The sequence below is a fragment of the Python bivittatus genome, unplaced genomic scaffold (genome assembly GCF_059951505.1).
Source record: "Python bivittatus isolate LINGU-HERP-01145 unplaced genomic scaffold, Pbiv_v1 ctg000220_np1212, whole genome shotgun sequence".
Classification (NCBI taxonomy): Eukaryota; Metazoa; Chordata; class Lepidosauria; order Squamata; family Pythonidae; genus Python; species Python bivittatus.
This window is the reverse complement of record NW_028277048.1, coordinates 16,460,383-16,481,770: the sequence shown is the minus strand read 5'-3', so window position 1 is coordinate 16,481,770 and position 21,388 is coordinate 16,460,383. Positions and strand designations below refer to the sequence as shown.

The 21,388-nt window shown below is 38.7% G+C and overlaps 1 protein-coding gene across 1 annotated transcript in view; it reads left to right on the top strand.

Moving 5' to 3' along the window:
• Positions 1-21,388, top strand: part of COL2A1 (collagen type II alpha 1 chain) — a 79,865-nt gene that overhangs the window by 28,667 nt on the left and 29,810 nt on the right. The window contains exons 17-25 of the mRNA XM_007424774.3: positions 4,295-4,339; positions 6,059-6,112; positions 8,773-8,871; positions 10,685-10,729; positions 10,935-11,033; positions 13,180-13,233; positions 16,919-17,026; positions 18,099-18,152; positions 19,201-19,299. Coding sequence (XP_007424836.2) covers positions 4,295-4,339; positions 6,059-6,112; positions 8,773-8,871; positions 10,685-10,729; positions 10,935-11,033; positions 13,180-13,233; positions 16,919-17,026; positions 18,099-18,152; positions 19,201-19,299 — 657 coding nt within the window. The remainder of the gene's footprint in view (positions 1-4,294; positions 4,340-6,058; positions 6,113-8,772; positions 8,872-10,684; positions 10,730-10,934; positions 11,034-13,179; positions 13,234-16,918; positions 17,027-18,098; positions 18,153-19,200; positions 19,300-21,388) is intronic.

The window sequence follows — 21,388 nt, the reverse complement described above, 5'->3', positions numbered from 1 at the left end:
TCCTTCCTTCCTTCCTCCCACCTTCCTCTCCTTAAGTGCCATACAGCACAAGAATATGGAAGAAGCAGGTAGCAAGAGGGCTGCCTTTTAAAATACAACTTCTAGGTTAAGAGAACTAATGGTTCTAGAAGCAACATCTGGGAAGGCAGGAAAATAGAGTTAATAGTGGTTTACATAGCGGTAAATTTGGATGTACCTGCAATGGTTAATCAAAGCTTATAGGATTCGTAGAGAGCCAGTTTGGTGTAGTGGTTAGGGCACCAGGCTAGAAACTGGAAGACCCTGCGATCTAGTCCAGCTTTAGGCACAAAGCCAGCTGGGTGACCTGGGGCCAGTCTCTCTCTCTCAGCCCTAGGGAGGAGGCCAGGGCAAATAACTTCTGAAAAACCTTGCCTAGAAAACTGCAGGAACTTGCCCACTGACTTGATGGCATAAAAATAATATAATAATAGGATTAGTGCATTGATTGGACATTAAGAAGAATTTCTGTGTAGCAAAGCTACTGGAACAGACCTATTCCATGTACAGGTAGTCCCCAGGTTAAGAACACCCAGTTTAAGGATGACCCATCATTACAAACGGAGCCTATGGTAGCAAAATTCGAGTTAAATACACAATGACTTGAGCTAAATACATGCTGGTTTGAGTTAATTACACAATAATACTGTTCCGGCTTACATACAAATTCAACTTAAGGGCAAACCTTGGAGACGCCCATATTGGCTTATTCTGTTCTAGCCCTGTAAGCATAGGATGACATACATGGTCCATCCCATTTGATCTTTGCAATGACTTTGCATGGTAAATTAGTCTGAGAAATGGCAACATGTCCAAAATCAATGGGTAAATTTTGCAGATGAGCCAGTTATTTGCGCCTGCAATGTACTGCAGGTACAGGGCAAAAGAAAGCTGAGTTTCAGGTACAGCTATTGTAACAGAGTTGTAAGTTAAATACACTGTCCCTTTGGTCCATTTCACATCTCAAAAGATGTTGTCTTTCATTTGCCATTGTAATAAACCTTGCCTGAAATCTCTTTTGGCTTTTTGTTGACAACATGGTAAAATTTTTGTAAGGGTCATTATAAAACTCAGCAGGAATATTTTTGGTCCAAGCTCCAAGCTTATTTGTACAGATTTGAAATGTTGAAGGAATTAACCAGATGAAGTAATCAAGATACTCAATATTAGTAAGTCCAGATTTCCAGCAGTAGGAAACAGTAGGATTTACTGTTTCCTACTACTGAATTTAAATCCATCATATTGAAGAGATGTCAGAGATTGTGGGAAAGTGAGGAACAAGATATTTGGTTTATCTGAGAAGAGGCGAGTCCAGATTTGAGAGATGTGGGAAAAAAAACATTAAAAAAGACTCTGCCTTAGCTGACCTACTACAACATATTTGAGGGTGGGAAGTGACTCTTGAAAACTTACTGTTTTCACCCCAGAATAGCATTAAAGATACTTTCCTGAAATCTCTGTCATTCTTGTTTCCTTGGTTTTGCCAGCTATATAAGGTTTGGGAAGAGGAAGGTAATTTCCTGGTGACTATTTTGTCATTGCTATAGTTTTGGTACGTTTCTTACCACTAACCAAATACAATTTGCACTTGTAGTGCAGAGAGATAGCATTTTTTTTAAATGGACATTGTTAATGCACACTTTTAAATAGTTCCACTTCAAACATAGGAGAATATAAACTTTTGAAGGAGAAAACAAATTATTTATTTCAACTATGAACTTGGGGACCTTTAAAAGGGGTTTTACTAGGCCTATGCAAATCATCCAATAAGATGTTTTGCTTGCAAGTGAATGGCCCTCTGGATCTGCTCCTTGAAACCACAAAACAACCTCTAAGGGATCTTCAGGTAATCTGACTCCTTTACCCTGTTAACGAATTATGTTTGCACAAACTTAGTTTTTTACTATAATTGAAGAAAGGCATATGAAAGAGAAAAAAAAGTTTTTGCTACAGCCAAGAAACCTTGGGAATACAGCTTTTTGGATCACAGTTTATGGGTACAATTTCTATGTATAATGTTATTAGTTTCCAGAACTAAGAAGAATTATTACTTATTTTTTTGTGCCTTCAAGTCAGTTTTGATTCCTGGTGATGATCTGGATTAGTTCCTGCAGTTTTCTTGGCAAGATTTCAGAAGTGGTTTGTCATATACAGTAATGTATTATGTGATAATAGTGTTACAAAATTAAAATCTCCCATCAAAGTACTATCCAGAATTCACCCCACTTAGCTTTTCAAGGTCAGCATGGTGCTGGCATTAAGCTGATTATTATAAAACAACTGTACAGTATCATACAGCATGATCATTTCTAAAAAAGGGCCTAAAGCTTATAAAAAATGCAGAAACACACAGAATCTATTTTTCTCCCTCAGATTTCTGTCTTGTAGAAAGGATAATAAGCAGAGAGATTGTAGACAATTTTGTCTTCTATGTCCAGTTGCCCTCCATACTCATCTTGGATTAAGCTAGATAGAAAAGATGCTTAAAGATGTCAACAAACTTATCTGAATTTATTGAAAGGCAATAATCATGATCAGGGCACAAGCAGTTAAGTCCAATGAAGAGAAACTGAAGGAAGTGAAGATATTTAGCCTTAAGAAGAGAAGTCTGAATGGGGATAGAAAGTGTAGAAGACAAAATAACGGACTGAAGTTACAGGACAGCACATTCCAATTAAATGTTAGAAAAATTCTAACAGCAAGAGAGGGCAACAGTGGAAGCAGTTTTCCAGGGAGGTGGTGGGCTCTCCTTGACTGGGTGTTTTCAAACAGAAGTGGACAATCCCCTCTCAGGGATGCCTTAGCTTGGATACCTGAACTGGATAGGGCCCCTTACAGTTCTATGATTATATGAATAATAATAAAGCAACAATCTAGAGGAGAAACAAACTGTAGAAATCCTTATTGAATTTTTACCTGTGATCTCATACTAGATGCTATCTGGGAGATTTGAAAGCACAGGTTATTCCCTAACATGACATTAAAATGGCAGCTTTAAAAATGTGAAGAGTGCTTTATAATGAGGGCAACAGATTGCTCCTTGACCTTTCATAAGTTCAAATTTGACATATGCCCAGAAGACCCACACTGTGTATTTTTCTGCTGGCAGGAAACAAGGAAGGATTTGCCATTAAGACAAATAAATCAACCATGGGATTTCAATCTATGAACCCCCCTTTGAATGAATCAGATCATTAGCCTGCTATTGGCAGCTGCTGTCTGTGGCCTTCCTATTCAGCTAATGGGGTCCTTTTAGCTGAAATTTAAACTCAGGGCTGTCTATATGCACAACATGAGTTCTCTATGAAGCCATGGCTCCTTGGTCTTTGTTTTGTCTTAAGTTCTTTAATGGCATTCCCTTGAGGGCTTTTGATCATGCTGACAAGATTCACGTGACCCTTCTGCCTCACCTTCCCATTTGTTTTCCTGGACCACTGCCTGGGACAGGAGCAAGCTTAGGCCAGGCAATTAGTCTTTAGTTACAGGAGGGCAGGAATGTCAAACCATTAGCTGCTGAAAGGGACTCCTCACAAGAGGCCCTGCTTGGGCTTTGGGATTGTGTGAGATTAGAACTACAGTTCTGCAAAGTACAACCTTTTCTAAAACCCATTCTTCAGAGATAGCCATAGATATAACTCAGATGTACTAATCTGAAGGATTGTGTTGTTGCTTGCCATGATTTTTCAAAGGCAAGTGTGATCTGCCTTTTTCTCTTGTGAACCAATGACATAGATGATTAAAAAAAAAAAAAAGCTTGTCTAGTTGGTCAGAAGAACCATATAATCCTGTAGCATATCTAAATGGAAGTTTGAAGAAAGCTCATTTAGATCCTTTCATTCCAGTTGTTGCAAACTTCCAAGCACTGGGAAGTTGTAGGAGTGAGCCTCAAAGATCATTTAGTTGTTTGTATTCTCATGAACATATATAGTTCAAAGTGGCCACAAGCATTATCTTTCCATATATTCCACTCTGCCCTGTGAGTTAGGGCAGTAAGTGAGCAGATTTCTACTCATGCACCAGATTTCTTCTTTCTCCTCTTCTAGGCTTCCTTGCATGCCTCCAACTGTCCAGAATAGATGTTCGTATACTGATGGAGGAAAAGCTCAAGGAAGGAACAGGAATCTAGCTGTCAATAGATTCTGTTCTGCTGGCAAAGGAATACTGTTAAATAACTAAAGATTTGCTTGGACTTCTAAATTGGCAGCAAAACTGCAAATATAACAGTACTGCTGTATGATGAAATATACTTTTCTGACTCAGCATTTTGTTCACACAGGGTGCTCGTGGTAATGATGGCCTCCCTGGTCCAGCTGGTCCACCTGTAAGTAATTAAGTATTTTAATTTTTTCCACTCTGGTAAAAATGCCTTGTTATAAATTATTATTATTACTATTATCTAACTTTTTTTTTTAAGTCAAAACCCCTTCCCCCAACTATACCAGTGATGTCATGGAAGACAACAGCATTATAACACCTATCTTCTATAGCAAAGACTGAAAACTAATATAGCAAATACTCGTGCTTTGTTTCAGAATTAAGATAAAGGCTTTGCAAAAAGGAAAAAAATTAAGATGATACTTAAAAGATTAAAAAAAAGTACGATGTTTTCAAAATAATGGTAATAATAATAATAATAATAATAATAATTATTATTATTATTATTATTAAAAGAGCAGGCAGACAACAAAGAGGCACATATCTGTCACATGAATTGTGAGAGCAGGAAGAAACAGGCTGCTCTTCCAGGTGCAAAAACTATGAGAAGTCCGGTTTCCCTATGTATATTTTTATATAAGCTAAGAAAACAAGAGACTTTTGCACCTTGAATGATGGTATAGTTGGAGAAGCAGAAGATCCTGCAAAAATGGGAAACAATGATAGGAAGTCAGGGTAGGGTAAGGTCGAGGAACAAGCATGGGCCTCCACAGGGGTATTAAAATCTGTAAAATGTGGGTGTGGCTTTGCAATCCAAGGCCTGCACCTTCTGTATATGCAAGATGCAGTTCTGTGCCTGCTATTGTGTCACACACACACACACACACACACACATACACACATGTACACCAGTAGACACTGCAGCTGAGAACTAGGACTGGATGTGAGGAGATAAAAAACTGGTGTAGATATCTGAGGAGGATGCCTTATGGCCAAAGCAACAACAATTTGGGCATTTTCCTTCTGAACAGAGGCAACAGGACTGAGGAATATTAAGGCAAGCTGCAAAGAATAAAATTGCTCTAGCAAAGGTGAAAGATACCTAGAACTTGCTTCAGAGTGGTAAATGAAAGGATAAAAACAGAGGTGGATGATTTTCTGTCTGTTGTACAAAGAGAAGCAGCTTGACTTGATAGTAGAAGGGACAGAGGGAAGAAAGGCTGGATAATGACATTATTGAACCATCTAAAGAATAACTGAGGAGAGGAAGAAGAGAAGAAAGACTCTTTGGAGGTAGCTTGTTAGAAACAAGGAACAAAGTAATCTTATGTTTTGAACCTAGACTGGATCTGACACAGATTCCAAATTCATATCCCAGTAATATCCCACAGGTGTCCAAGCCATTTCAGTTGGCTATGATAAAGATATTACCCAACCCTGGGTCTGGGTTTTTCCCCTCATTTTTTTCCTCCACACAGCATCTATTGCACCAGCATTTTCCTTGTTTGCACCTTTCTATATTCTTATAAGCACCTTTTTTCCTGACCAAACTTCTGAATAGGAAGACATTAATTTGGAACAAGTGGAGACCTGGGATAGTGAGGGGTGTTGGAGTGCTCTTTTTATTAAATGTAAGAATAACTGAAGTACATCAGCAACTTTATTTATTGTGTCAGTTTGACCCAAGTCTTGTCTCAGCCTCAGATATATTGGGGAGCCCTGTTCAGCCACAACTGCCCACCTCTATATTTAGATAATTCAATTATTGCACTTTAGGACTGAAATGCATGGTCATTTAAATGAGCCTCAGAGGTTCTAAATGATTAAAAGAATTTGGTTCTGCTTTTTTTCAAGTTCACAAGCCACTTTCCTTTCCTTTTTTTAGGGACCTGTTGGCCCTGCTGGTGGCCCAGGGTTTCCAGGAGCTCCAGGTGCAAAGGTAAGTCACACATCAAAGCCAAAGTAGTGTTTCTGCAATTGTCTAGCGTAAATTAGACCCTCTCCCCAGCTTTCGGTATGCAACTGTGCTAACCCCACATTCTGCATCTTTCACTCTTTTTATTAGTTTATCTGTCTGGAGAATAAGGAAAAAAATAAAGAGTTAATCTGCCTGAAGAATTAAAAAAAAATAAAGCTTATACTGCATGTATATTAATAGATCTCTCAGGATCCATCTTTGATTTTGAAAATTACTTCCTTGGGGGTAGGGAGCAGCCTGAGGATTGGAAGGAATATGAATTATGCTGAAGAATTTTGGAGTTCCATCTTTTCCTGTCTTCTTTAGTTTTATCTGCTTCTGTGGGTGCATAATTAGGCGCAGTGAGATAGAATAGCAATGAGTCTAGCTATGAAAGCAGTACAAAGAGAAAGCTTGTGAATATCCTGTATAAAACAACATGAAGAAATTTGAGTTGGTGGCAGATGGGCCAATTTAGAGGGTTTTTTTTAGTAACGAATTATTTTGTTTGTAAGGGGAAGATCCTTAAAAGGACCTAAAGGCCCATTCTTGAATATATTTAATAATGTGTTTTAACAGCATAGGCCAAAATAATTTGTTTTAAATCAGGGGGATTTCTCTCTTATCTGGGAAGATTGTTGAAAGTGTTGCAACAATTATCAAGTCAGTAAGTGGAATAATAGTTGAGACTGAAAAATATGCTGGGAAAAAAATATCTTCTCCGTTCCCTGCTAAACTTTGCTCCTTCCACAGGCCATCCCACTCGTATACATTCATTTAACTTCAGTTGGAGAACAGATGTAGAAATTGCTGACTGTGAATTTAGCACTCGCTAGCATGCTTAGTCACCTCTGTGTTCAGGTGGAAGCAGCTGTGGTAAAAGCCGAAGAAGACTTTTGGCTCTATATGGGTGATCATATCGCAGTTCTTTTCAAATAATACCTTCAGTCCTCAGTGTAATTCATAGTCCTTTCGTGTATCTCTGAGCATTTGGCTCAGTCTGCGTTTTGCCCTAGGCCTGAACAGAACTCAAAATTTTGCCAGAGGTGCAAGGCGATCAGAGGAGACCTACCATCACGTCATGCGCCTTGGCTCAGCTTCACAGGTTTCCTTATTGTAAGGCCCACTAGGGCAAGGGAAAACACAGAGTCAGACAGAGCGAATGGCCGTCCCTTGGGAATTCCCCGGACCACGTGATTTCTGATTTTAGAGTGCTAATCTGCTAATGGACTGGTTTCCACGGTTACTAGACAGTGAAGGGGCCATGTGTATGTGAGTGGGGGGAGGTGGAGATGGCAGGAAACGAGGCCCTTTGTGTAGCCATCCCACAAGAACTGACAGTGGGTCTTCTTCAGTAACAATCAGGGCCCTTGTTATAAAAGATGGAGGAAAGAATCCTTCTGAAGGGAACGTCACAGATAATAAAATGGGGCGAGGGAAGGGAGATGAATATTGGCATTTTGTACTTGAGGGATAGTGTTTTCACTGGGGGCTGCGAAAGCCAGAGGTTTTGGTATGAAATAACATAAAAGAGTGTGCAAGCTTTCAGGTTCTCCAGAACTCTTTATTAGTGGGAAAGAAGTAGACATCCAAAAATTTTGCCCAGGCTAAGTGTTTTAATTTTGGGTTTTGCAATTTAAGGAGCAAGATTTTAATTGTCCGAGTTACTCACAAAAAGTCAGGGGCTCTCTTTTTTTGTTTTTTTCCGGAGGCCTGTTTTAGAATTCCTTTCCTTTGCCAAAATATCAGAGCTCCTTATCCAGAAGCCATGGTAGTATGTTATGATTGCCTGAGTTATTTTACTTTAAATAAATAAATATTTCTCATCATGGCTTTAGAGCACTTTACGGAAGAAATGTGAGATCTAAGTATGGTCTCCATTAAAGAACCATGCAACCAATTTAGGGCAATTATGTAACTTCCAAAAATGGGGGAAAATGGAAAGAAAAGCTACTGGCCCAAAGCCCACTGTTCTTATACGTAACAAAGAATCTAGTACAGGTAGTCCCCAGGTTAAGAATGCCCAGGTTACAGATGACCCATAGTTAAGAACGGAGCCTATTGTAGCAAAATTTGAGTTAGATACACAATAATACTTATACAGTATGATACAATAACACTGTTCCGGCTTACATACGAATTCAACTTGAGGACAGACCTTGGGAACAGAACTCGTTCTTAAACTGGGGACTACCTGTAGTTTTTTTCCTGACAATATTTAAATGCTTATTAGTAAATTGTATGAAGCAGGAAAGTCTTTGATTGTCTAGCTGAAGGAATTGTGCAACTTCCATCAGTTCTAGGGCCACATTGGGCTCTGCAGCCACATGGAGGATTGTACTCTAGCTGTGGGTGAGACTATGGCCCATAGAAGAGTGTTTTTAGGAGCTTTCAGATGTATCTTAAACTTTTGCAAAACTTAAGGCAACCATTTTGCCCTTTAAATTCCTCTTAACCTCCCAGTGAAAACGGCCTCAAATGTTTGCTTTCACACCCACAGTGAGGAGTTTTGAGTGGCAAAAAAAGGAATTGTGGTGGGTCATATGAATTTCATGGACTGCCCTTTTTGCATCTCTCTCTTTATGGATGTCTCTGCTGTGTTTTCTTTAGTAATTCATGTTCCCTTCTTTATATCTATTCAGGGTGAAGCTGGTCCCACTGGTGCTCGTGGCCCTGAGGGTGCCCAAGGCTCTCGAGGTGAATCTGGATCACCTGGTTCTCCTGGACCTCCTGGACCTTCAGTAAGTACTCTGATTCTTAAAATAAATTCAAGGTCCAAAATCTTTAGATGACATGAAAATGGTTTAGTTTACACATAGGCAACCCACAACCAATGGGTTGTATACAGTCCTTGATCATTTTCTATGTAGGCAGGGTGCTCTGTACAATTTTTCCTGTTTTCTGTTTGATTAGCCATCACAGGGACAGGGAAAAATGGCTGTTTCCTTGCTGCTGTTAATATGTGAATGTGCATGTATATGGACTCATAGTTTGTGGGAGAAACTACCCTGGTTTGTAACTGGCAAATGCTCCTGGTTTTAATGGACCTCAGTTTAGTGGACTTTGGATGCAACAGAGAAAATCTGTCCATACACTATATAGTTCTATGCATGTGTAAAATCTCATCTGCCATTTTACATTTGTGCAAAATTCATAAAATATGCAAAATACACAGGCATAAAATCCCATTCCCACTTTATGCTTACATGAAATGCAAACAATATATATATATATATATATATATATATATATATATATATATATATATAAAATCTCTTTTGGATTTAACAAACATTCTGCTTTAATAAACATGTCTTTGCCCCTATTAGTCTGCTAAATCAAGTGTTTACTGAATCTATAAATATGCCCTACTTCCTAGGCATTTCTGTTACAAAGAACTACCATTTGATTTATGATTCTAAATTCATAAACCACCTGCAGACCTCAGTATGCACAACATTTCAATGCAGGAATAGTGCCTAGTTTTGTTTTTTCTTTTAATCTGGTCCTTCAAAGTCAAATGTAATATGCAGAGGCTATGCAATGTATTTCATCCATTCCAGCTTCTGCTAACAGTTACATACAAAGGTTTGTACAAAAGCAACAGTTATCTACATATATGCACATTGACATCTGCACTTGCATATGCTAATCTGGTTATTAGAAAATAAAATGTGCCTACAAATGGGAGGGGAAGCTCCCATTTGTTTGTTTTTTAACGAGCTACAAATCAAAATATTGGCAAGAATTTTCGTGGAATTCAAGATAAGAAATGATAAGTCCACACTTTTCACATTGGGAGTTCCTTTAATTTTTGTAGGGACTATTCTGAAGTTTTAGGACCTCTAGAAAAAAATTCTAATTTGTTTTATAAAACCATAATAGCAAGTTAAGCTTTAATTGTAAATTCTATAACTGTCCATTTGATGTTGTTTACTCCAAAATATGCTTTGTGAATTTGTCTACCTCACTCGCTGTAATGAAAGTGACTGATTTTTTCACTACTATAGTGGATATATTTATATTTGTACCTGCTGTTTATGACATATTTCAAGACCAGAACTTCTCTCTTCTATCTATTGGTATTTTGGGTTTCTTCACCTTTATCAGACCATTAGTTATGGTGAAAAAACCCCCTCATTTAATGTCCTTAATTTAATAGCATGCCTGTGAATAACTTGGGGAGTTTTCTGAGAAGGAAAAAAATAGGAATTTAGATTTTGTAGTTTAAGCCACCTGCTTATAGTTCACTACTGTAGGAGCCATTGCTCTCCTACAATACTAATGAAACAGATACTAATCAAAAGATATGCATAAGATAATTTTGTGGGTTTCAATTAAGTTATCGTATTAAGAGTAATTAATGTGTTTAACACATGACTACACTTAATATTTTATAATGACCTTTTATAGCTTTGATTAAAGAGAAATAGCAGTTTACCAATAGCTGTGCTAGCAATTCGGTAAAGTTAGGCTAATTGTTTTCTTAAAACCTCTGAAACAGCAATGATTCCTCAAAAGGTATTTTGCTCATAGATTTCTTTTTGCTTTTAGGGCACCCCTGGAAATGATGGGATCCCTGGTGCCAAAGGATCAGCAGTGAGTAGTACATTAGATGGACATAAAAATGGAGCTAATTGGAGATGCTATCATTGGAAGACCTGAGGAACATTCATATAATCTCTGGTCTAAGCTGCCTATCAGAGTTATGAACATCAACAGTGATCTTTCTGAATAGTCTGCTGTGTCTCAATCCACCTGCATTTCTCACTCCTAACTCTTGGTTTCTTGGTTCATTTAACAGGGTGCTGCTGGCATTGCTGGTGCTCCTGGTTTTCCTGGCCCACGTGGACCACCTGGGCCACAAGGTGCAACAGGGCCTTTGGGTCCCAAAGGCCAGGCGGTAAGAAGCAGATATAGAGATCCTGTGAAACTGTGACATATCTGGTGCTCTAGACTGATTATGCAGGATCCTGCCTCCTGCTCTGTATCTTGGGTGATTCATTCTGAGGCTGTTCCTGGATGGCTTCTTCTCATGCTGATTTTAACTGGGATTTGGTCATGGATGGTAAAAGAACAATAACCACTTCTTCACAAACTTTGCCTGCCTACTGTAACTACAAATTATTATGGTTGCCACTTGCCCATTATTTCCATAAAGCTCTACATGTGGACAGGACTTGAGGTGGACTTTTTCCCCACCTGATTGTTTCAGAGGCACTTGACAGTGGTGAGAGACACATTTGAGTTTCTCCAAAACCTGACATGAAGTGAAAGGTTGACTTCTTTGCTATCCTTAACTTTCTATGAAGCTTAGAAAATTAGGGAAAAAGTAAGGATTTGTTTCTCTCCACACCATCACCACTGCAAAGAAAGAGCCCTCCCTCAATCCTCTGGATCTCTGCAATTAATGGAGAATTTGGGGGACCAGGGGCTGGGCAGGTAGCCACCAGAAAGAGAACAGAAGATTACTTTGCTTCCATAATCTAGTATCACAGTGCCAAGAAAAATGTGTGACAATATGAAATATTGCTAAAAGGGCACAAGGAGACTGCAGAAAACTTAATGAATTCTCACTGTACATGATTGACATTGGGGAAGATGACATCAGAGAAATGCAGTCCCAAACAAACATACTAAAGAGGAAAGACTTACTTCAGAGTTAACTTGCTTGGGATTGCGTTGCTAGTCAATTAGAAGTGATAAGAAATACAGGTATATGCTTTTATAAACTAATTAAAAAATAATACGTTTTGGGGACCTGGATGGAAACCCACATGTACCTGAAGAATTCTCCAATGTGAAATTATTGATTTTCTAAGCAGAAATGTGCACCTTCTACTTAAAACCAGCTTCTTTGCTGAAGAAATGGAAAATAGCCAATGCAATACCAGGCATCATGATGGATTTAAGAAGATGTAAAAGAGTACAGGCATATCCTGGAAAATTAGTAGAAAGCATTATTAAAGAAAAAAATAATTACTGGAATATATTATATTTAAATAGGGAAAGGAAGCCTGTTTAATAATGGGACAAGTAATAGTGAGTTACAGGCAGATAGATCTGAGCTTGACAGAAGAATTAAACAAAGCAGCAGACTATGTTAACTGAACATGTGCAGTTACAAAACCATGTTTTGAAAATGATTCAGAAGACATGCAAGCACAGCAACCTTCTGCTCTTCATCAAAGACTTTTCAGCCTTCTACATGAGCCTGAGAAAAAACTGCCACTGTTTTGAGGAACCCGGACTTAAATGTGTTTCTTTAAAGTAGCAGCATGTCTTTTTTCAGGCTTGCATAGAAACCTGGAAAAAGTTGGGCTCATTTAATGAATTACCCAGAGATGCTAAGTTCCCATTCGTGCAGGTTCTGAAGCACTTTTTCGTTTGTTTTTAAAGCACTCACAGCCCCATTACAGAGCAATCCTCCACCAATAGCGAGACTTTCTGAGTCACTTTGGCCATGTAGCTGGGTGAGCTTTGCCAGGCTTTTCAGCCATAGCAATGTTTTTTCAAAACTTCCCTATTCAAAAAAATGTAAGAGAGGGTATTACTTATACTGGCATAATTCAGATACCTCTGGAAGAAGGAAGGCCAAACTGATTCAAAATAGGGCCTTGCCCCTCCTTGGAACAAATCATTTCAAGGTTTCCCACCAGCAGGTACTGCCTGTGGAAATTCTGCAGAGCTTTTTGTGGACATAAAGGAGGCATATTTCAAGGGAATTCTCTTCACTGTCGCCGAAGGAAGATTCTCACCACATCCTGCTCCTCACAGTTCTCTATGGGAATTAGGATTCTCTGCCCCAAGTCTGCTTCTTCTATAGTTTAAAATTCCAGCTTCCCTTCCACACTCTAATGTATCCTTGCCTGTTTGCCTCTTATCTTTGGTTCCTGACCTTTCATTTAATGAATGAGCACCTCCTTTACTGTTAAATCATCCCCTGGATCTGATACTGTTGGAAAAGTTTCACTGGTTTGATCAGTAAGTAGCCTAAAGTGATACAGATGCTCTTCAAGTCTACCATGTTTTTCTTTTTATCTCTGTAGGGAGAACCTGGAATTGCAGGCTTCAAAGGTGAACAAGGCCCCAAGGGTGAACCTGTAAGTAATTGATGATGTGTCTGTCATTTTATGCTAGTCTTGAATAAACGCTCTTCTTTACACTCTTTTTCAAAGTTCTGTTTCTACAGGAGCCTTCTGATCTGGCTAGGGAATTCTGAGAGTTGTAATCCCAGCGCATTTGAAGGGCAACCATTGGGGGATTGATTTCACTGTATCATATGCAGAAATTATGGCAGCTCTTCTGATAATTACAAGGTTCCCTTAATATGTTCAGAGAAGGCATAACATAAACCATTGGAAATTCTGACTCCAAGCAGCACTTGGAAAAAGTTTATTTTCTTCCCTAATCATGCACTTGCAGCTGAAATTGTATTTCTTTTTTTTTTTTCAAATCAAGAAATTTGAAGGAGAATGTGTTCAGTAAACTTCTCTACAAAAAAGACAAATTTTCTGTGCTGTATGGGGATTTGGTGAATGGGTAGCCTGATGCTCACCAAAATAAATACCTGTATTTTCTCTGGGCTTACTAGATTTTTATATAGGAATGTCTTGTTTTCATAGTCTCTACATAGAGAAAATCAAATAAGCTCAATTAGGATCAAATGTACAACTGAAATCCTCTACAGTTTAGGCTTATAGGTGCTAGATTTTTCATGGGTAGCCTCTGGACAAAAGAAATGTTACATCTAACATAAAATGGGACAGGTGCCAGCAGAAGGTAGGTGACTACAATCCCATTTTCTCCACCCCTGCACCAATTCATGCCTAATGAGTATGTTGGAACCAGTTTATGCCTTTTCATTATTAAATAACTTTGGGCTACTAGAACTCGGCTGCAAAAATCTGGACAACTACCACATGGCAGCAAAGAGGTACAGAGATGTAACTCTTCTGCTATCATCTACTGGTCATCCAGGTTTTCACAGCCTGGATCTCATAGCCATAGAACAGCTGCCTGAATGAAAATGGTATTTTGTTGCTTTAAAACTACATGCTAAATTTAGTAGGTGCCAACAAGAACTTACAGCTTTGACAGGACAGATGTGCTGCATGGGCAAGGTCCCAGGTTCAATTGTTACACATCCAATTAAAAAGGTCTGAGGCCGCTTATAAAGATCACCATTTGGGTCCCTTGCAAAATTCCATGTTTAAGGCATATAATAAAAAGTTTGCTTGGTAGCAGAGCTGGGAAAGAACTGTGTTCTTGGAAAGCACTGGCAGGCAAGATAAGCAATATTGACTATGGATCTGACTCATACAAGGAAGTTTCATATTCTTCTCCTTCTTCTTTTCCCATTTGCTCACTGTATGTCTGATTTCATTTCATGTCCTGTCTGTGCATTTGAATCCTTCCAGATGAACAATCTTTTTAGCTCCCAATCTTTCTTCATGCAGGTAGTCCTCATTTACCCACTGCCTTGTTTAGTGATTGTTTGCAGTTATGACAGTGATGAAAAAGTAACTTTGTGACCCATCCTCGCATTTACAACCTTCACAGGTCTGTAAAGCAAAGGAAGGCTGAAGAAAGATCATAAGCACAATCACAGTTTCACTTAGTGACTGCTTTGCTCAATGACTGAGTTGCCAGTCCCAGTTGTGTTTGCTAAACGAGCATTTCCTGTACAGTTTAAACACAGCCAGGATTAATCCAGGATGTTTGGCTATTTGCAGATCTGTTCAGAATTAAGTTGCTTTGGGTCCAATCACGTGTATATCTTTGCAAGTCTAGGGCTCCCACACAAACACCACCCAATCAGAGTCAGCGTTCTTTGGGCTAAGGAGACTGACAGATGGGCACTACTTATTTCCTGTTTTTTCAACTGGCCCACAGTTGATTATTTTATCCTGCCTGCTAAGGTTTCATCTGATCAATTTCTGAAAAAGCATCCCCGTCAGCCCTCCACAAACATAAAAGAAAATTAATTGCTAGCATTCTTCTTCATGTATTTCCATGCCTGTGTTTGTGAACACATGTCCCTTGTTTTTTTTAATAAAATCCCAGAGGCATTTTGAGGAGAAGCTGTGGAAGAAGTGCATTGTTAAAAAGATATACATCAATCAATCAATAGAAAGCCCTCAAAATCTTCCCACCAGCCATAGCAAAAAAACCTCAGTAGTTTACAAAATCCTAAATGCTGCAATTCTGCACTTTAGTTCCTTAACCATATCAGTACATGGGAGGTGGTAGACTGGGGAAGCCAAAGCTCCCTTCTTGAATGTATCAAATGCAAGGCAATATATTGCTATTTCTGGAGTAGCATTTATTGCCTTGAGATACCATTTCCCCATCCCTCGTCACTGGCGTGGGAATATGCAAAATAGCTTGAATTATAACATCATGGAGGGCTCATATCACCCTACTAATGGGACTGGTAGTCCTTCCCTTCCCTTCACCGCTGCTTGTTTTGAGGCAGACAGAAGGCTTCTTGAGACAGAAATAAACCTTAGCTTTTTCTGTTGCCAATTCATTTGGTTACAGAATCTCTGTTGGGTGGCCATGGCAAGCCATGACTCTTTTATTACATTGAATTCTGCTTTTTATGCTTGTGTGCTAAAGGTGTGCCATAGTAGACAATGATTCATTCACCAATTTATATACTATTTTCAGATTGGTATAAATGGCCCATTTATAGGTAGGCTTCCTCTGGAGGAAGGCCTATTGATTTCTGTGAAGTACTGTAATGCTATTTATATCAAGCATTTATCTAGCTCATCAGCTTTCATAGATAAAAGGCAGTTTTGGTATTCCTGGGACTTAGGAGGTTGTCTATATTCCCAGATTGTACTGAACCATGTTTTTATGTCCTTTGTTAAGTTAGATAGCATTGCTTTTACAGCTAGCAACACTCTAAGGATGGAACTTAATTTCTGTCTATATTAAAAGTGTGTCAGGATTTCTTCAAATTTAAAAGCATCACCATTAACACTGTTCCATGTGTATACAGCCCTCTGAACAGTGAGAAATGTCTTTCCTCTCTCTTTTAAAAATACAATGAGAACTTTCAGAGGTACCAGTTTCTTGGAAAGAAGTCACTGGAATTTGATAAAGCTATGATGCAAGTTTTATTTAGATTAATATTTAGGCTGAATGTAAGATAAAGGGCTCATAGCATTTACACTTCTATAAATATTTGATCCCATCAGATATCTAGAGAAACTCAGAGCCACAAGTTTTGGGAGAATCAAGTAGCTCTTGCCATCTCTCATTCTAACGTAGGCTGGGTTTTTGCTATGTATAGACACACATATACAAATCGCTCATCCCCTACCTTTGACATTGGGGGATAAGGATGATGAGTAATTTCTACCCATCTCATAGCTCCTTTTTCAAACATAATACCAGAACACTGTTGATGGCCATCAACTGTTATTGGGCCTTTGAAACAAAATTACAACTATTGATAATCTTTTATTAAATCTTATGCAGCATTGCCTTGGAGTACCACTTGGATGTCACAACTAAAGTTTTTCAGTTAAGAGAAGATTTTAGCCCATAGCTTAGAGCAAGAAAGGGATCAACTCATGCCGTGCCCATCCATAACAATGTTTTTTGTTTTTTGTTTTTAATTCCAATCCATGACAGACTGGGTCACCTAAATTCTTGGCAATGTTCAAAATGTTTTTCTAAAAATACAGTGACTGTTGGTAGGACTTTGACATTATTAGATAAAAGTTAAAGAAATACAAAAAAATAACTAAGCCCTTTATTATTTCTCCTCCCCAGGGCCCTGCGGGCCCACAAGGAGGACCTGGCCCAGCTGGGGAAGAAGGGAAGAGAGGTGCTCGTGGTGAGCCAGGAGGTGCAGGACCAATTGGGCCACCTGGAGAAAGGGTAAGTGTTATATTTTGCAAGGAGTAGTCCTCTATGTGGAATGGCACTAAGTCATGTGGTGTGAATGCCAAGCAAGGGATTAATTAAGCTTAGGCTTAATTAGGCTTAAGATAGTGTCTTACAATAGGTGGCCATTTCGGCAGAAACTGTTGGAATAAAATAAAGGCATCCCACCAAGTAGGACAAATGTGAAAGGAAAAGCAAGATAATGGCATGTCAGTGTCACTTAATTTTGGAGGCCGTTGAGTCCTGATCCCCAAAACAGCAGCCTTCTGATCTTTTAAAGATGGTTATGTTAGGACGTTTTGTCGCAGAAGATATAAACAGAAAACTGCATTTGATCAGAGCTCTTGGCCAGTGTAGCTATTGTTACTTTTACTTGTTACGTTCATAGAAATATAGTTAAATGTATCTAGCTCTAAGTGGCCGTATTGCAATAGGAAAAATCCTCCCCCCGCCTTCCATAAACTCTCTCTACCAGAAATCTGGGGGCATGGTGGTGGGGGAGAAGAATCCCATTGTTCCCATCCTTGTTTGCTTTGCCTGGGCTACTGAGAGGGAGGGGTGAAGTTGTCTACTCAACATTTGCTTTATAGCATCTGCCAGGGTAGCCAAAGTGCAGGAATTGGGAAGAGGATAATGCCCAAGGACCTTCCAGTGGGGAAAAGGCCTGCCCTCAAACTCTGAAGAGGACTGAGCTTTCCAACTAAAGATTGGCAGTTTTCAGTTGGAAAATAAGTTGGCACAGCTGCCAAAGACAGGTGCTAAACTGGCATTGCAGGGATGCAGATCTGGGAATGGCAGAAATAGAGGTGTTATACTATACAAAGTGGTCTTGAGAGCACTGAGGCTCTTCCCTTAGAATAGGTTGTATTATTTAAATCCACACAGATGTTCCTGTATATAGTAGTTATATTATTAGCTCACTCACCAGTTGTGGTAGCCTACTGGTGGTTCTTACTTCTGCTGTTTCCTTGTTCTAGAAGAGCTATAAAGAGGTCCAAAGTTGCTGCTGAATCCTTGGTAATGATCATGCTGTTTCTGACTTTGTAAATTATTTTTTTGCTTTCAGGGTTCCCCTGGAAATCGTGGTTTTCCAGGTCAGGATGGATTAGCTGGTCCCAAGGTAAGTGCTGAACTTGCTGCCTTTTCACTGGAATAACATTTTTTTAAAAATTAGAGAGATGGCACTAAATCCTTCATCTATTTTTTCCCTTTTTGTTCTTTGACTGTTACCTTTTGTTTTTCTATGTGTATTGACAAATGACAATTTGAAGTATTAGTAAGAAAATGGCATTCTGTGTTTCTTTTAAAAGTCTCCTAGCTCATTCTTTCACAAAAAACATACCATACACATTCTTGACATGCTATAATATATCTTTAGAATCAATGAATTAATATTGTTTATTTGGAAAGTTTCATGACCTCATCCATTTCATAGATGTGTAATGTTTAGGATAGGGATGGGCAATCCTATGGAGTTTTCCTTCTAAAATCCACAATTTACCAATTAGATTCTGTGCAAAAGACATGCATTTAGAAGGAAGACACCCCAAATTCAGTATGAACTAAAGAACTAGGTCCTTTCATTGTTCTATGTTCTTTTATAACATTCTATGTTCTTTGATTGTGGGAGAACTAGTGTGGTGTAGCAGCTAAGCTACTGAAGATGCCTAGATCCAGGCTTAGGCTCAGTCATAGTATTTCATTGAGTAAAATTAGGCTGGTCACTATCTGTTGGTCCAGCCTATCTCACTGGTTTGTTATCTTAGGGAAAAATTGGAGGAGAGAGTGCTGGTTATACCATCTTGAGCTCCTAGGAAAAAGGCAGGAGAGAAATTTAATGACTGAACAAATCCACTTGTGATTACCATAGTCCTTCTTTGTAATTTAGCTTGGGGAGGAATTATTTTATTATAAATGTAGGTAAACAATTAAGGGTTAGAATGCAGATATATTGCAAACCTGGTTTATCTTCTGCTCACCTCTCCTGTTTTTTTTAGGATGTCACAATAATTAAATGAGTTTTAAACTTCTTTAAAGTATATAGTGCAGGTGTGTCCAAAGATAATTTGATGGTACATCATTGGCCCAAACACAGAAGGGAGATTGTCTTGATATTCTTCAGAAAATCTTTGACTAATGTATTTCCTGCTTAAATCTTCCTTAAACAGGGTGCTCCTGGAGAACGTGGACCTCCTGGTCTTGGGGGACCTAAAGGTGCCCCTGGAGATCCTGGACGACCTGGAGAACCTGGCCTGCCTGGTGCCCGGGTAAGATCAATGTGAAATTGAATAACCCATATGAAGGAGATGTCTCAAAAGTGTGAAGAAGAATGACTAGTCTAGGGACTCCCATATCACTGTGGAGGAATATCACTTATCCAGAGATCTATCTTCATAGTATTGCTGCTATTTATATAAGTACATCAAGCCTGCTTATAAAACATGTGCATTAATATACTTGATACACAGCTTGTGTCAGGTAGTAGAAGACATTATTTTTGTGTAGCGAAATGAAAAGCTTTCACACTGCTATGGCTTCGAGTTGGATTTTTACAAAAGAACCTGCTAGAAAGACAAGCCCCTACGTCACTATGTAGCAGCTGGAAGGACAAAATCATCCAAAGAATTGGATGCTTTTTGCCTCGAATCTCTATTTCTGTTTTCAAAAGCAAGGGGCTATATTGTACAGGTAGTCCTCATTTAGTGACTGCCTTGTTTAGCGACCAATCCTCTCATTTATGACCTTCGCAGGTCTGTAAAACAAAGAAAAACTAAAGCACAGGTGCAGTTTCACTTAGTGACCACTTTGCTTAATGACCCAGTTACCAGTCCCAATTGTGATCGCTAACGCGGCTATCTGTAAGAGATAGTGTAGAGCTGTTTGGCATTCTGCATCTGGTGAAAAAAATATCCAGAGGTATAATCTGATACATATTAAAATAAGAATCGTTTTTAATTCTCATATGTGCATTGAGTTTAATGGGAGTAACTTCCAAGGAAAGGAAGTAATTCTGGTTGAGCTCAGTAACCATATGAAGATTAAAGTGGTACTTATTTCAATCATTATGTAAAAATCCAAGTGTTAAAATGTTTGCTTTCACTATAGAAGTCTCTCCTTCACAATAAGTAGGATCATAAAATCTAGACAACAGACATCCAGACAATTACCAGGAGGCAGCAAGGAAATGAAGAAATTACTTTTTGCTACCATCTAGTGTTGTCCTGATTTCTGCAGCCCAGATTTGGTAGCCCAACAATAACATGATCAGAAATTTGTATTCATATTACAAGAGAGCCTCAGAGACAGTGTAAGCTTCATAAATAATTTTATAGCATGGTTAATACTGATTGGTCTAAAAGAAGGGAGAAAGGTCATATTTGACTTTAAAGGGCACAGAAATCATTTGCATTCTTTATCTCCCATCAGTTTTTTACTACAATATAGTAAGAGTGAAAAGGAGAGTGATCTTAATGCAATAATAATGATAACAAAGCTTGTGTTAGGAAAAATGAAACATGATTTGTGATAGAGGTTTGCCAATCCCTGTTATAGCAGGGTCTTAGTGCCTTTTACATTTGTGTGACTTGCAAGTGTTCAAGAGATGACTATCTCTGTGTGCTGGGAGATGCTTCTCCTACATGATTTCTTAAAGTCATTCCTCAATAGAGGGCTTATCATCTTGAGTTGGGGAACAGCCAGACCATCATGGCTTCCTTGCCTGCAGATATGGGGTGGAGGGGTAAAATGTGCAGAGAATAAAGGGTAGATGAAAGGCATTAACAACATAAACTGAATCGATACAGAACCGTAACCAAAAAATTGTGACTTTTGGCTTGCCTTGTCAGATGTTGAGGTAGGGATATTGTTAAAAAAAATTAACCATTTTATTGGCCAAGTGTGAATGCTTTTCTTCCTTCCTCAATCTTAATCTGTATATGTGTGTGCATTTTTAAAGGGGTATTGTTTTATTTCTGCTGGCTCTGTTTTAATTTCCAAAAGAGGTTAAGGCTACGTCAGAACTGGATTTTGTTGCCAGTTTCCTGCATTAAGAAATTGTATGTGAATGCTTCTGGGATTTGGGATTTTCACTTTGATTTACTGGATAAAAAATATGGAACAAAATTTCTGGGAAAAGCATATGGGAGAAAATCATTGAACCTTAGCAGTGCAAAGATCAGAAAATCTATAAAGACCCAGTGTTGTCCAGAATTCACAACTATTCTCAACTATATAATTAATTTTTTCCATAAGGTCTGGTGGAACTTCTTAATGACCTTATTAGATTTAGAGGAGGGGAGAAGTATACACATAGCTGTAGTAGAGCTATTACATATGAGCTACAAAAATCCAGGTAAC